General features: G+C 54.5%; 1 protein-coding gene across 1 annotated transcript; it reads left to right on the top strand.

Annotated features, from left to right (window-relative positions):
- Positions 1-11226: 11226 nt before the first annotated feature.
- On the top strand, positions 11227-12401 carry TCIM (transcriptional and immune response regulator). Its single transcript, XM_084273988.1, has one exon. The coding sequence runs from the start codon at positions 11265-11267 to the stop codon at positions 11583-11585; it is 321 nt and encodes a 106-aa protein (XP_084130114.1). The 5' UTR covers positions 11227-11264; the 3' UTR covers positions 11586-12401.
- The last annotated feature ends 4286 nt before the right edge of the window (positions 12402-16687 follow it).

Below are 16687 nucleotides of genomic sequence, written 5' to 3'. Positions count from 1 at the left end.
CCCAGAGGGGTCCTGACAAAGGTCTTTCACATCCTTTTGGGGGTATGACCATGATGGTAACTGCTTCCTAGGGGAGGGGGCAGATGGGGGTCCCTCTGCTCCGGCCACAGGCACTGCATCCCCCATCCCACGTGCCCCCCAGCCAGCTCAGCTCTCCGGGCATGCACAGACACATGCCCACTGCTGGAGCAGCTCTGAGAGGTGAGACACTGAAATCCCCATGTTCCAGCAGAAGCTCCCTGCAGCTGGTGTCTTCTGCATCTCCTCAGAGCTGAGCACAGCAGGTTCCCCGGGTATGACGGTGCACTGGAGAATAATAAATACAGCAGAGGAAGTGGATTATGATGAAAGAGGGGGGGTTCCCAATCAGTGACTCATGGCCATTGTTTGCCTGTATAATAATACAAGGTGGTTTTGGGACAGCTGGTGCTCAGCAGAGTGTCTGACATGAAGATGTGCACCGAGCTGACATCCTCATCCTTTAGCTCGCCATCCTCATCCTTTAGCTCGCCTCTTGCTCCTCTGAGTTCTCATTTGAGGTATCAAGGGGGTGACACTGTTGGGGCAGACCCCGTTTCTGCAAACCCATCCTTGAGAGGAAAGCAGGGCCACATCCGCCACGTGAACCCGTGGCACGGGGCGCAGAGGTGCCATCCCCAAGGGGCTGACCTGAACCCTGGCCATGGGACACAACCTCGGTCTAACGAGGGGAAAGTGGGCGACCGGCCCCAAACGAGCTCTCCATCGCTCACAGCAGCCATCCCAAAGGGTTTAATCACCATCTGCCTGGTGGCATGTCGCTGGTGCCACGCAGAGGAAGCGCCGCGTCCGCCCCAACGCCTGTTTGCAGAGTTACTCACTACAGCTCCCTGTTGCTACACCGGGTAAACAAGGGCAAACAAAGGCGCTGGGTGAGCAACCCTCACCCTGCTCCCCAGAGCTCTGTCCAACCCATTTACTAGAAAAAAAAAGGAGAAAAGGGAAAAAAAAAGAAGAAGACAAGACACTGCTATTATTGCAGTAAGAGCTGCCTCATGCTGGGCTCTGCTGCTAAATATATGCTGTGTTTACTGTACGCAGGAGCAGTAGGAAGCCTTCCGAAACAGGCACTGGGGTAGCTCCCATTTCTTTCAGCAATCAATCACGCCTGGCTTGAGCCACTTTTATCCTGACATGAGTGGAAAATATTTTCCTGGTTTCATTTCTACTGATCAAAGACGTTTCCTCAACAGAGAGAGGAGCCTCGTGGCCCTGGGAGGGGGGAGAAGTCCCCTGAGGAAACGATTTCCCGGAGGAGACGCGGGATGCGGCTCGCTCGCAGCGGGATGCCTGGTGAGCAGATGGAGCGAGTCAGGATGTCATCCCTCCAGCCCAGGAGCAGTTTAGCAAGGCTACAGATTCTTTTTCTTCCCAGTTCATCTGCTGAACAAGAGACTTGGTGTTTACCCTCGTGCTGGCCCAGGACAGCAACTGAGAACATCTCGAGGCCATCGCTGCTCTGTGCAGGTGCTGGGGATTTTGTTTGCTTTCTCTGCAAGGTTTCCCTAAACAGCATTGGGAAATGTCCCCTAAACAGCATTGGGAAATGTCCCCAGACCTCGTTGTGGCCGGAACTGACTCAGCTTTCTGCACAGAGCCGGTTCTGGAGACGAGCTCTCCATCCTCGTTAACCTGACGTCACGCTCAGCACTGTTTACTGACACACAACATACTCTGTTCTTGTTCGTGTCTCATGTTGGAGCAGCGTGCACAGAGCTCCCAGCACATCCCCTCCAGCCCCTCTGGCACAAACCTGCCCATGGCACGGCTGCTCATGATGCTGGCACCCCAACTTGTGTCCTACCAACCAGCAGCAACCACCCCACACCCAAACACCCAGCACCCAAACCTCAAAACACCCCATTTCTTGCCTTTCCCTCCCTCCAGAAGGCATTAACATAGATCTGGTCGACTTCTCCCAGGCAGATGCTGACACCATCACACCACAAACTGCAAACTGGGGCAGTTTCTACTTCAGCACTGACCACTGATGGCTCAGAGACGTGGCAGGAGTAGTCACTCTCCAAACCTTCTCCATTACCAGTTTGCTCATCAGCCCTTCGTAACTATGTACATCCACCCAGCATCATCCACCCCCCTTTCTCTCCCCTCTAACACGGAGCTGCAATAAGGGTAAAATAAACTTGCAGCTCCAAAACTGCTCCTTCTTTTTTTTTTTGTTTAAACTTCTTGCATAAATAACCTGACTCAGAAATACCCACAAACCAGGGCTGACGCTTGACAAGGCTTCAAGGGCACATCTCCAGAACAAAGACCAGGCTCCCTTGTAAACAAGGCATCCGTCACTTGGATCCCAACAATTAGGCAATGTGATTGTTGGGAAGCATCTAGAAGGCATCACTGCAAGAGCTAAATGGGTCTGAGCGTGGGTGGGCTCGGAAAGTTGCCCACTTCAGAGCGGTACGGAGCAGGGTCTGTGTCCTGCTGCACTACTGCATGATCCAGGGCTCGTGGGAGTCTCCCCAGGACCAGCTCTGTCCGGTACAGACCTCAGCTGGGAAATGCCACGCCAGCCAGCCTGGTGCCCAAGACTGCCAGCCTTACCTCTGTCCTGGGGATAGGTTTTACAGCCCTGATATTGCCCGGTGGAGTAGGAGCTGACGCACTCTGCCGTTTGAGATTTGCTGGGGAAAACAACCACTGGCAGAAGTTCAGTAACCTGCTGTAACCCCAGAAAGAACCACAACAGTCCTGGGAACAGCCTGGACCAGGCTTTGGCGGCTGCGTGGGTGTCAAACCTGTGTGACACCCATGCAAAGCCACGCGACACCTGTGCAGGGTGGCTCCAGTCCTCCCAAAGCAGCTGGGGTACTGGGTATGCCCTGGGGGGGGGAACTGCATGCAAAAAAAACCCCCTCAAAACCACATGTGCAACCACCAGCCCCTGTAATTCAGCTGTCAGATGCTTTGGCTGTTGGCAGGCAGGATACAGGCAGGGTTTGGGCTGCGGTGCTGCCCTGGTGGTAGCAGCAGCCATGCGATGTGAGGAGGACCCTGGAAATTGCTTTTCTAGCAGCGACAAAGGGAAAGCTGCCAGGCCATGGGAGAGGGTGACGGGAGTCAAACACCATCTGTTTTCTCTGAGGAACACTTCTGTTACCGGAGGAATGAATGGCAAGGCTGGTAACACCCCAGCTTCATGCTAATCTCCCACTTGGGGTTGCGTGGCAGTTGATCTCCTGATAAAGCTCCAGAGGTGCAGGCAGGGTGTTCCCCTCAGCTCTCATTATCAGTTTTCTTCTCTCTGTGTTACTCCAGCACACACACATCCCCACGCCTCGGCAGCTCCTTGCCCTCAGGTACCTGCTGCTCTTCCTGAAACGCAGCCAGGACAGGACCAGCCTCTGCCTTGGTTGGCTTTGCCACAAGATTAAGGCACCAAAAACTCAGTTTGCTGGTTTTCTGCCAGCTCAGCCTGTCCCTCCAAGCCAGGACCTGGCTCCTCTCCCCCTGCACTGAGCGGGTGCCGCTTCCCTGACAGGGAAGATGTCCTTTACTTGGCCGTGTTTGGCACATCAGAACTGAACACTGGATAGTGGGGGGTGGGCAGTGGCTGGGAAGCATCCTTTTCACTCTCCAGCTGTTTGCTTGAAGCCAGTGACCAAGCAGATGGAAAACAGATCTCGGGCTGAGCACGATGCTGGACGGTGCTTTGCTGTTCCAAGCAATGTGCCTGTATGTTGCCCCCCACCCCAGCTGTGCCAGGCTGAAGCAGTCACAGCACTGCCCAGAATGCACCCAGGCTTTCCCAAGGCCACAGTCCCAGGCAGACCACCAGCCCTGAGCCTGTGGTGGGTGAGCTGTTTCCAAGCCCAGAACCTCCCCCTGCACCCTCACCAGGTAACGCAGATCAGCAGCTTAACGGCCCCCTGGACCCCCATGTTGGCATCGCTCTGCCTCCACCCAGATGGGTTCAGGGCCCCCTCCCCAAGCCCCTCAGGAGGCTGCCCCTTGCCATTTGGCACATACACAGCCCTGGGCTGCAGCCACCGCGGCTCCACGAGCAATGGGGGGGTGGGTACTGAGGACCACCCCCCCCTCCCCAAAGCAGTAGCAGTACAAAGGCATGCATCCTGTCTGCCACCCCTTTTGCAGCAGAGGAAGCAGCTCAGCAGAGATTAGAGCCCTGATGAGGGGGGCACTTGAGTGCCGAGACGTGTGTCTGGTACTGTCGCCCGTGGGCTGGGGTGTGACAATGACCAGCGCCAGCGCCGCGTCCCAGCCCCAGGGCAGGATTTCCCGTGAGCCCGTCCCCTCGGCACCAGACAATGAGCCGTCTGACAACTGGAGCCGGCTCTGCCTTCACCCCATCGCTAGCCAGGGGTACCGGGGATCTTCAGGAAGATCAAACAGGAAATTCAGCAGAGAAAGAAAAGGCTTGTTCGTGCTTGGAAGTCTAAACGTTCCTTGCCGTGCGCAGTCCCGCTGACCCAGGGAGGAAGATGCTGAAGTCAGGATATTAAAATACTTTCCCTGGCTCCGGTGGAAAGAGCAGGACAGGGTGAGGAGACCTGCAGACGTCAGGGGTAGGTCTCATTTTGGGGTGCTGGTCTGCCGTGATGCTACCCACTGTAGGATCTGCCCAGCTTGGGGGTCACCCAGCCCCTTCCAGTGACTGGATGGGCACCCAGCAAACCCATTTGCTTCCACCCTGCCCTCAGGCTCTGGGTACACTGTGTGCCTGCTGCCAGCATCCCCACTACACCTGGCTTTTGGTGTCTAACCAGGCTCTGGCTGGCAATCTGCCTCCACCGCCAACCAGGAGCACCAACACCTGAGTTGCCCTTCACAAGGCGGCTTTGGGAAGCCTTGAGCAGCAGGAGAAGCCCCCCCATAGCTTCCTCCCACAGCCCAGCCCCTTCAGCCCCCCATGACCTTGCACACCAGCAGTCCAGCTGTCCTCAGCTGGGTTTCTCTGAGCTGCTTTAAAAGGGTTCTGGCTTCAAAAAGTGCCAGAATTTTCTGTTTCTCAGCAGCCGTGATTTACTCACTGTAACTGGCTATTCATTATGTCCTCCACTGCATTATTAACTCAGTGATCATACGTTTAGCAGAGAATTTATGAGGAAGGATGAGACATTTGTTATCAGTGATACCACAAACTTTCCTCTTTATATGGTCTCCCAGTGCTGCCCGGCTCCTGGAGTGGAGCAGCAGCGTTTACACAGCCAGGCTCCTTCCGTGCCTTCCTTTGCCTGTGCAGGATGGTGCTGGTCTGCTAAGCTGTTTCCCTCTTCCCAAAATCATAGAATCATAGAATCATAGGGGTTGGAATGGACCTTGAGAGCCCATGGGGTCCAACCCCCTGCCAAAGCAGCTCCCTAGGACAGGGCACACAGGTCGGTGTCCAGATGGGGCTGGAATCTCTCCAGAGAAGGAGACTCCACACCCCCTGGGCAGCCTGTCCCAGGGCTCACTCACCCTCACTGGGGAAAAGTTCTTCCCCATGTTGGTGTGGAACTTTCTATACTCCAACTTGCAGCCTTTGTGCCCCTGACACTTTTCACTGACTTTTTACTGCAGTTTTGATTTCCTTCAACTTCCCAGCAGCCTGTGCCACCCTTAAAACTCCACACCAGCAACAGGAACTGCTCCCCTGCCGCCGGCTCCTGCCGCTTTTCCAGTGTGTCAGCAGAACAGCCACACAGGTTGTGGCGAAGGAGACAAGGCAGGGAGTGAGGGGAGCCTATGGAGAGACACCCAGAGACACTGTCTGCACCTGAGTGACAGGCATTAATAAAAAATGTTCTGGCTTGCCTCAGCCAGAGGCTGGAGCAGAATTAATACCGTGCAGACGACGCCTGGTACAGCAACGCCTGTCTGAGCAGCCCAGAAGCCAGCATCCAATTTAGTTTTCATAGGTAGAATAAAGGAAAATGTTAAATATGTACCATGCAATTTTTTTTTCCCCTCTTAAAAATTTCTCTGATTCCATTTAACCAGCTTAACCATGACATCTGTTTTCCAATGCAATAGCTTTTTCCCTGGTTTTGAGGCAGGCAGCTGTGTGAGCTGTGAGGAACCAGCTCCTCTGCTGTGCCTGCTGCTGACCACTCCATCCCCAGCCACGTCCCAGCAGGCAGCAAACAAGGAGCTGGACTTTTCTGGCTCTTGGGAAGTGAGGGGATTCTCCAACCTCTGTGGCTAGTGGAAGGAGTGAAGGCTGTGAGCGAGCTGGGGGTTGAGCACATGTAGAGAGGGAAAGGATGGGAAGAGACAGCTGGAGGCTGCTGGCCATTTCAGGCTCAGATTTTTCTGCTGAATGACCTAAAAGTGCTTTTATTTTTTTTAAGGCCACTTTCTTCCCCTGTCCCAAAGCCTTCTAAAGGCCCGTGCAAAAGCTGAACACATCCCACTCAACTGGAGAGCTCTCTGCAGCACCTTAGGTGCTCTCCTTAGGGCACTGCTGCATCTTTCAATGCCAGCGTGGTGTTACAAGCCGTGCAGGCTGAGGCAAGCTGGTGGAAGGAAAGCTATGCAAAACATGCCCTAGCAAAATGCAGAGGCATCCCAGATTACCTTCTTTGGAGAGGTTTTGGACAGTTGCATGAATGCAGACTAAGTTCTCTGCAAGAGTTTGCGGGAAAGGCGCTGCCTGCTCCAGACACCCCTGCTCTGAGGGCAGCCCTGGCCTTCCCTCCACCTCCTGCACTGGAAACTCCTTGTATGGGTCAGGGAGGGGGCTTTCCAGCAGCCCCCACAGCTGGTTTTGTACCTGCCCCTCTCACACAGCCCAGGCAGGCAGGATCATCCAGCAACACGAAGCTCTGAGCCGGAGATGCCTCCGGCTCTATTTAAACACCCTTTTCATCGCTGGAGCGCAGACCTGGCCCTCAGTCACCACCCTTCCCCAGTCCTTCCCTCTGGGAACTGCTTGCCCTGATTGCAAGGCCCAAAGGTTTATTTAGTTCAACCTACAATAAATCATCACTTCAGCTTCAAAACCTTCCCGGCCACGACCTGGGACGAGATGCCCGTGGGGTGCTCAGCAAGCTGTGCTGCCAGCTGCTGCAGAAAGGGCTCCGTGTACCCTAAAGCTCAGCACAAAGCTTGTTGTGCCCCCTCCCAACCCTCAAAGAGGAGAGGCAGTGCAATTAGGGATGTGGCTGAGCTGCTCTGAGGTGTCTGCGGGGGGGGGGGGGGAAATAGGAATTAATCCTCCCATTAACGCGTGAAACAGAGCGTTTGTGTTTCAACGAAGCAATTAGACAATAATAGCAGGAGAGCTGTGATGGAAATCGCCTCTTGTCTCAAGTTTTGCTCCATCCCAACACATGAATAATTCCTCCTCAGCCTTCTGGGGAAAGCAGCAGCATTAAAAGGCCGATGTAAACAAAAATCACTGGGGGGAAAAAAAATAAAACCACCTCGATGAGGCATCCTGCATCTCTCAGTGAGAGTTGAGCACAACTAAATTTACACAAAGTGGGCAGAGAAGCTTGAAGGGGCAAAGACATTTGTTACTGCTGGGTGCAAGATGAGCTCACAAGCAAACATGCTTCATCTTGGCAGCTTTCTGATGTCTTACTCCTTAAAGCCTCGGCTTTAGTCTTGGTTTCCATGGCAGATACTTTTCTGAGCTTGTATCTTCCACAAATATTGCTAATTTATTCTTCTCAGCCATGTCTCTAGATACCTGCAGAATGACTCTGTGTGGAAGCAGAGGGGTGATAACCAGGCTGGGGGAAGCAAAGGCAAGGCTGGTCCTCTACAGCCAGGAGATCACAGCTGATCTGCTGGCATTATTAGTTGTCTGAAGTTCTTTGGATGTGGATTACCCGTCCAGTGAAGCAAAGTGCATTGAACATTTCAGCCAAACAACTTTTTACAGGCAGGTTTCCCCCCCTCCCAGCACTCCAGGCAGAGCTTTCTGTCTGAGCAGGGGAGACTGGCTGGAGAGCTGTCAGGCAGAGAAGGACCTGGGGGTGTTGGGTGACTGCAACTGAACATGAGCCAGCAGTGTGCCCAGGCAGCCAGGAAGGCCAATGGCATCCTGGCTTGTGTCAGAAATAGTGTGGCCAGTAGGTCTGGGGAGGGGATTGTGCCCCTGGACTGGGCACTGGTGAGGCTGCAGCTGGAGTGCTGGGTCCAGTTCTGGGCTCCTCACCATCAGAAGGACATTGAGGTCCTGGAGTGAGTCCAGAGAAGGGCAACCAGGCTGGGGAAGGGGCTGGAGGGCAAATCCTCTGAGGGAGCTGGGGGTGTTCAGCCTAGAGAAGAGGAGGCTGAGGGGAGACCTTATCACCACCTCCACTGCCCTGCCAGGAGGGTGCAGAGAGGTGGGTGATGGTCTCTTCAGCCAGGGGACAGGAGATGGGACAAGGGGCAATGGGCTCAAGCTGCCCCAGGGCAGGGGCAGAGCAGATGTGAGGGGAAAGTTCTTCCTTGAAAAAGTTGTGGGGCTGTGGCACAGGCTGCCCAGGGAGAGGGTTGAGACACAAACCCTGGATGTGTGTAAAAAAAGGGTAGATCAGGTACTTAGAGATATGGTTTAGCACAGGACAGGAACAGTTGGACTTAATGATCTTAAAGGTCTTTTCCAACTTTGTGACTCTCTGATTCTGTGGAAGTCCTACTGCTTCCCCTTCATCTCTCACGTTCACAGGACTCTATAAAACACAAGGCTCTTTCACAGGAACCAGCCACATCAAAAAAGGTCCTAATTCCAGGATGGATTTACCAGCCCTGCAAATGTTGAGCAAACAGTGTAATTCTCACAAATTCAGCAAGGCTATGGGGAAGCCAGAGGCTTTCAAGTCTTTCCGGCAGAAGGACAATTACAGGGCTTAGCAAAGGAATTGTTTATCCACTAAAAGCAGATAACAGCTAGCACATACCAAAGAAATCCAGACAAACATGTAAAAAAGTAACCCCATGGAGGAAAGGAACCATCAGGCACGTGCAGGGAGACCTCGTGCAGGTCACAGCGGCGTGGAGCAAAGTCCTGGCAGCTGCAGGCAAAGCCGGTTCTCTGGCAGGATGGGGGTAAATGCTCAGTGCCAGGCTGTGCCAGGGAGAGACTGGCTTTTGGGGATGGGTCCCTCAGCCCTGCATTGGAAGGTGGTCAGGAAATGCAGCCCCACTGCTTCTACTCTGGAGAAAAGCCCGGCCAGCCCTGGCCAGGTAGGAGGGCACAAGGATGGAGCTGGGACTGACAGCTGTCCTGCTCTGTGCTGCCTGCTGAGCAACACCTCACAAGGAATCCCACTCTCTCTGCCTGCACAAACACCTGGCATGTGGCTTCAGGACACCTTCCCTCTGCCATGGGCTCTGCTGGGCACAGGAGAGGGGGTTTGCAGGGCTGTGCTGGCACACAGCCCTCCACTCATTTCAAGGAAACCAGGAGTTTAAAGGGAATGTGAGATGACAAGCAGCTGGGGGGATGTTATTTTCGGTCTGCTCATTCCTGTGGTCAGAGATCACCTCCAGAGATCTGTGGGAAATGAAGGGGAAGCCCTGGGGCCGTTGGTCAAACTGGCGTGGGGACAGAGGCTGTTTCTTGGACTTCTTCAGTACTGGTGAGTAATAGGGCTCATCTCCACGAGCAGTAAACAAGCTGCTAATTTTTCAAACAGTCCCTCAGCAGCATCTTTGGCCTCTACAGCCACTCACCAAAACAGTTATGTCTGGCTTTCAGACCCTCTGCAGTTCTCACCTGGACTTCCTGCAGTGCTGGGTCCAGCTCTGGAGCCCTCAGCACAAGGAGGACATGGATCTGTTGGAGCAGGTCCAGAGGAGCCCACAAAAATGGGCAAAGGGCTGGAGCATCTCTCCTGTGAAGCCAGGCTGGGAGAGTTGGGCTGGTTCAGCCTGGAGAAGAGAAGGCTGTGGGGGACCTTAGAGCCCCTTCCAGTCCCTGAAGGTGCCTGTAGGGAAGCTGGGGAAGAGCTGTTTCCAGGGGAATGGAGTGATAGGACAAGGGGTGATGGTTTTAAACTCGAAAAGGGGAGATTGAGGTTGGATATTAGGAAAGCATTCTTCACTCTGAGGGTGGTGAGACACTGGGACAGGGTGCCCACAGAGGTGGAGGCCCCATCCCTGGAGAGATTCAAGCTCAGGCTTGATGTGGCTCTGAGCAACCTGCTCTAGTGAAGATGTCCCTGCTCACTGCAGGGTGGGACTAGGTGGCCTTTGAAGGTCCCTTCCAACCTTCCACATACCATGATGCTATGATTCTGGGCTATGTTTAGTTGTGCCTGAGCAGCACCAGGTTGCTAAGCCCAGGTCAGAGCTGCCCCCTCACAGCCCATGGCCCCAGCGATGGAATAGCAGAACCACTGAGTATCTTGAGTCTGAAGGGACCCACAGGGATCATTGGGTCCAGCTCTGTGCTCCTCACAGGAGCACCTATAACCGCTCCATGTGAGGCAGAGCGAGTCCTCCCAGCCCAAGGGCTTGGTGTTGGCCAAGGGTGGGGTGGAGAGCAGAGCCTCTTTTGGAGCAGAGGAACTGCACCAGTGAGCTGGACTTAAAGAAAAAGGACACTGGAGGTAGGAGCAACAAATTGCATTGTGCTGTTGCTGCAGCACAGCATGCACTGGTGGGGGGGGGGGAGATAGGGGAAGGGGTTCCCTGCTGCAGCGGTGTGACATCCCCAGGAGGTTACATCAGAGGATGCTATGGCTCAGCTGCCTTTGGGAAACCACTTGCACTTAGGAAATGCAGCTTTGTGAGTCCCACACATGCCGTTCATCACCCAGGAAGCAGCAGAAAGCATCCCATGCCCAGACCCGAGCAGGTTTTGCTGTCTGACTAGAGACAGAGCCATGCTCACAGCTAGCACGGCTCGCCAGCATCCTGCTAGTCCTCACCTGGTGTTTTACCTGTCCATTTTATTCCCTCTGCTGAATGTGGTGCTCTCCCACACGTACAAAAGGGCAGGAGCAGAGTTTGAGCTGAATGAGCCCCCAGTGCCACGGCGACGCCTGAAGCTGCCTGAAGCCTGTTTCACAGTGGGATGAAGAGAAAAACCATCCCCAGAAGAAACGGGAGACTTTTCATCTGCACGGCAGAGGAGAGTTGGCAACTTAACTGTTAAACTCGCCTGTGACTGCTCGGTGTTGACATCAGCATGATCTCATCACTGTAACTTGAGCCGTCCGGCTTTTTTCTCCAGGCTGCCTTTAAATACAGGTCCTGGGAGCCAGCACAGCACCGATCCCTGTGAGCGGAGCCCAGGGCGAACCCGGCAGCACCCCACATAGATGAAAGCACAGAGAAGCTGCAGAACCCCAGCCATGTCCACATCCCTGCGAGTGAGCCCCTCGGTCCACGGCTACCGCTTCGACACAGCCCTGAGGAAGAAAGCCGTGGCCAACATCTTTGAAAGCATCAACGAGGAGTCCCTACAGAAACTCTTCAAGAACTCTGGGGACAAGAAGGCAGAGGAAAGAGCCAAGATTATCCTCGCCACCGACCAGGACTTGGAGGAGAAAACGAGAGCACTGATGGCTCTAAAGCAGAGGCGAAAAGACAAGCTGCTCCAGTTCCTGACGCTTCGGAAATACTCCATCAAAGTGCACTGAGCTGGCACAGGGGGCAGGAATGGAGCCCAACGTCTCAGGATGGGACTGTCTGTGACCTCCTGCCGCTCACGGCACACTCGGCTGCCCTGCAAACTGCTGCCAGGACCGGGGGCCTGACAGACCATCCGCAGGTCTCCAGCCCCACCGCGCACACAGCGAACCGCGGTGCCGACGGCGGCATCAGAGCCGGATGGCAGCATCACTCCGCACAGCAGCATCACTGTGGATGGCAGCGTGGCGACCAGAAGCTCCCAGCAGGAAGCAGCAGGCTCCTTTGGGAAAGCCCTGGGACTGAGCCACGAGGAGACCCCACGCCTGGGCACAACTCAAGACCCTCTGATGGACTCGGTGTTCACTGACTGCACCTCTGTGCTTTGCCTTTCCCAGCCTTAACACCTGAGCTCGCTGCGGGCAGGAGGGAGGTTCTCGGGGCTGAGCAGCTGCTGCCCACGGGAGTCACGATGCTGAACTGCCTGGAGGTGCACCGTGTAGGTGCAGTGAGTCCAACCTTCAAGGGAAGGCATTTGCTCTAGACATGTACCTGTACCTTTGCTGAGCTGTTTGCGTGCCGTACACACGGTTTGCACAGGAGTGAGGATGATGATGTAGTTCCCTGAATTTACTGTGAAGTTCCTTAATGTTTCATTCACTCCCCGTTAACACTAGAACTCTAATTACCATACCTGCAGTTCCCATTTGTATAGGTTACAGTAGCCATTAGATGAGCACTTCGTGGTATTATTTTATGGCATTATTATTATATTGATTATAATTTATTGCATACGGTGATCTGAGATTGAATAAATTATGAAGTCAATAGAATTCCTCTTGTCTGACATGCTCAATTCTCCTGGAGGAGTGGGGTTATACTCTTGTGGTCATTTCATATGGGTTCTGTTTTAAAGAGCAGGCTGCCTGCACCTCTCCTTAGCTCCCAAGGGTGGGGTTGGCAGCCTGCAGCACCCTGCAGACCCACCACCCAGTCCAGCACCACCAGAGTTTGACCCGCAGTTGCTGTGGCCACTCTGGCATCCCTGGAAAGATGGCACCAAGTGTAATTGTACATCAGGCTCAACTGCTGGTTTCCTCTGTGTAACACAGGAGAATTGCATCTTTTCCACTAGTGCAACAGAAAAATCTGGTTAGAAAATGACCAGTTCTGAGCTGCAGCGAGCAAAGATGCTCCTCAGGCTCCTCAGGCTCTTGGCACTCCTGCAAAGCAGACAGAGGCCTTGGACTTGGCTCCCCATCATCCAAAGAAACAGAAGTGAGTTATGAACTCTTTGGCAGCGGAACTGGACTCAGTTTTCCTGCAGGCTATGCCATCCCATCATGATAGAGTACACAGAAAACACTTTAAATAGCCAAGAGCAGATATTTATAAGCATGTCCTCTAATAACCCCTGGTTCCAAAAAATAAAACATTCCCACGACTGCTGGGAGCAACAGAGATAAAACAATTCCGAGGAATCATGGATCAGCTGGGGGGCTCTTTGCTTACAGTAAAAACTCCAGATTGCCCATAACTCAGGGATACTAGAAGTAATTCTTTAAATCACTTAATAGGATAGATAATTGTAATTATTTATAGCACAACAAAGCAAATCCAAGCATTCCCCACAAGCACCACGCTCAGGAACGTGATGTTCAGTGTCTGGAGCATTGCTGGCTCCCTCAACTATCCCAGCACAGCACCGACTCCCTGAAAGCAGGAGGTGGGAAGGCTGGAGGTGGGAAAGCATCCACAGCCATCAGTGCAACAGAGAGAGTGAGAGGCTGGAGAGCCCCTCCGGGCACCCCTGCCCTGTGCTCCCATCACTCCTGTCGCTCCCACGCTCAGCGTCAGCTACAGAGCGCTGGCAGGGGCAAGGGAGGGGTGACACATCATAGTCCCTCCTCCCACAGATAGAGGGTCACACAGGTTTGGGATGACCCTTGTCCTAAGGACCTCCTAAGGTTTTCCAGAACTGCCCTCGCTCAGAAACATCAGCCTCAGCGTGGGATTTGGTCCAGGGGCAGCTGCCAGTTTTCCGGCATTCAGCCCGTTCCAGCCCAGCGTCCCACACAGCTGCTGCTGTCTCACCCACTCATGACACATCCCCACAAACACAGTGACACAAACTGCCTACAACAGCAGTTTCCAAAAAAGGCCAAACCGGGCTGGTGAGCGGCCGCTGCAGCTCAGGACGCGGCCGCCACCCCACTGCTCCTGGCACTTGGACACAGCCTTTCCCCCAGCTCCCACAGGATTCTCCTTTCAGGGCCATTTCTTGGGTTAGAAACACTCAAAACAGAAACCAGTGGGGCGATGCAGCCATGAATCCCTCTGGGGTGTGGTATGTGATATGAGCCTGACACCCCTACTGCAAGAGGATGCTCTCAGTCCCCCTCTCTGGGTACCAAATTAGCTTTCTGCTGTCCCACTGCTTTCCAGTACCCTGAGTGTGCTGCTGGGACTTTGCTCACCACCCTCCCCTGCCCCAGATCATTGAGCTTTCCACAGTCTTGCCACCGCCTTGGCCCCCCAAGACCAAACCACACACCCAGCCCCGAAGGAGCCAAGGTGTGCCAAGGGAAGGGCTGATGCTCTGGCATCATGTGGGTGGGGAGAGGGGCTGATGGCAAAGACACGCACGAGGGTGCTGGTGCTGTGAGACACAGGCAGAATCACTGCCAGGCTCTGCACTGGACCCATGGCCCCTCACCAGACCCATGGCCCCTCACACGTAACCACCATTAAAACATGCATCATAGAATCATAGAATCACAGACTGGTCTGGGTTGGAAGGATCACAGAGCTCCAACCCCCTGCCACAGGCAGGGACACCAACCTCCAGGCCTGGAGCTACACAAGGTTGCCCAGGGCCCCATCCAACCTGGCCTTGAACACCCCCAGGGATGGGGCACCCACCCACTCTCTGGGCAGCCTGTTCCAGCCCCTCACCACTCTCTCTGGAAAGAACTTCCCCCTAATATCTAATCTAAACCTTCCCTCCTTCAGCTTTAATCCATCCCCCTTGTCATGCCATTGTCTACCCATCCAGAACCTCCCCACCAGGAAGCACAGGTCTGCTGGGGGTGACAGTCCCCCTCAGGGCTGCAGCCCCTCATTTCCCCAGGCAGAGATGTCCCCTGCAACACCCACCCACATCATGACACCCGCACCCTGACTCGAGCCGTGGTCCCTCCGGTTCCTGTATCACACCCAGCCCAACGCTGCTGCATCATCCACAAACTTTCTTTCCTTGTGAAACGTGACTCTGCAGGAAGCCACAAGCACATCCAACAGAGCACCATGGACTGAAGGAAATGCTGCTGGCATGTCTTATGATTGCCCTGACCTTCCTGCTCACAAATATTCTATTACATGATTGATAAGACCCTGTGACTTAGGGACTTTATAGTCCCCTTCATCTTGTTACAGCTAAGTTATTGACCCAAGTGGCATCTCTGATAAATAAAGGCTGCTTATAAAAATGTTACATGTCTATTGGACTTTTAAAGTGGGAAAAGGCAGCTTTCATAGAGTCATAGAATCATAGACTGGCATGGGTTGGAAGGGACCCCAAGGATCACAGAGCTCCAACCCCCCTGCCACAGGCAGAGCCACCAACCTCCAGGCCTGGAGCTACACAAGGTTGCCCAGAGCCCCATCCAACCTGACCTTGACCACTTTCCTTGGCCACAGCCTGTATGGGGTGTTTTGGCCGGTCTGTGCTGTATGGACAGCAGCATGTCTCAGGTGGGCTCAGGACAGACTGCAACCCGCTGTTACCAAAGCTTTGCCAAGGAGAGCTTGAGGGACAGACGCCCAACCACCGCGGGTGCCTCACATGGTGCTGCCAGCACCTGGACCCGACCCAGGCAACCCCGGTGCTCACGGCAGCCGGATGCTCAGAGGGGTGCGGCCGAGCCAAAGCAGCGCCAGGGGTCCCAAGCCCCCACCCCACTCTTTGATCCCTGCAGGGGAGGGCAGGTCACCCGCATTGTGCCGGGCCCTTCCTGAGCGCTGGGAGCCGCAGACCGGGTGTCTGTCGGCGCGCGCGGGCTGCATTCACCGGCCAGCCCAGCAGCGCTCCTGCCAGACCCAGGGCCCATTGTCAGCCTCCCCACCCAACAAACAGAGGAAAAGGCTGTTCAAGGCATTTCCTCCCTCCAGGAGCCGGGCGTTTCCATTAATTCTTCTCCATGAGTCAAACTGGCTGTACTGGGTGTCCCTCTGTCTCAGCATCCTGAGGAACATGCGTCTGAATAGCTAATTTTATCTAGCTTTTCTAATGCTCTGCTGTAGAGAGGAGCACAGCCCAGGGGGTGCACACACACCCCCCAGCTCGAGCAGCTGTGCTGGTGTGCTCCCCGCTGCCAGCAGCTGGGGAGAAGCCCCAGAAAGCCAGGACAAAGCAGAATGCTTTTCCATACAAGCTCTGGTTGGATAGGCACCTACAGCTTGTAGGGTGCTGAAACAGCCCACAGCATGAGGGGTGGGGGAGGCAGTGCAGAGGTGCCCCCATCCAATGACCAAACAGCCATCCCCATCTGTTCAAAACCACATCTCTTGCAGCCATCCTGATGATGGGAAGATGGTGTTGGAACAAGCCCACAGTGCATCATGGCCTGTGTCCTCTGAGTTTGGACAGGGATGCGAACATTCTGCAGGGTCTGGACACCCCGTACCGTGACCTGAAATTCCTGGTGAAGTCAAACACAGCGGGACCAGAGCTCCTGGGGCAGTGTTTGTGTGTGTGGGGACACACACAGGGTGCTCCAACACTGCCTGGGCATGTTTCCCTTCCACACCATTGAGCAATGGGGCGAGTTAAACATTGACCATTGGGCTCAATGTGTCTGTCTTGCTGGAGGGACAGACTCCCCCCTCACAAACAGGTAGTTCAGCATCCTGGGTGCCAGACCCCACCGGCTTCGGTGCTGCACCACAGCACACTGCCTGCCCATGAAGGGATTGGGATACCCCTGTCTCTCCTAAGAGCCTGGAAAGGCACAAGGGTGGATGGCATGGAGGAGGCACAGCAGGCAGATGGACTCATCCAGCCTCCTCTGGGAAGGAGGAGTGCTCAGGTTGGCAAATCCAGCTCAGCATCAGA

Source organism: Gallinula chloropus (assembly GCF_964237585.1).
Source record: "Gallinula chloropus genome assembly, chromosome: 21".
NCBI classification, from domain to species: Eukaryota; Metazoa; Chordata; class Aves; order Gruiformes; family Rallidae; genus Gallinula; species Gallinula chloropus.
Note: the sequence above shows the minus strand (reverse complement) of the source record. Positions and strands in the feature narration are given on the sequence as shown.

Excerpts from the sequence above, each read along its gene's own strand:
- TCIM (XM_084273988.1), top strand. The coding sequence starts at position 11,265 with ATGAAAGCACAGAGAAGCTGCAGAACCCCAGCCATGTCCACATCCCTG.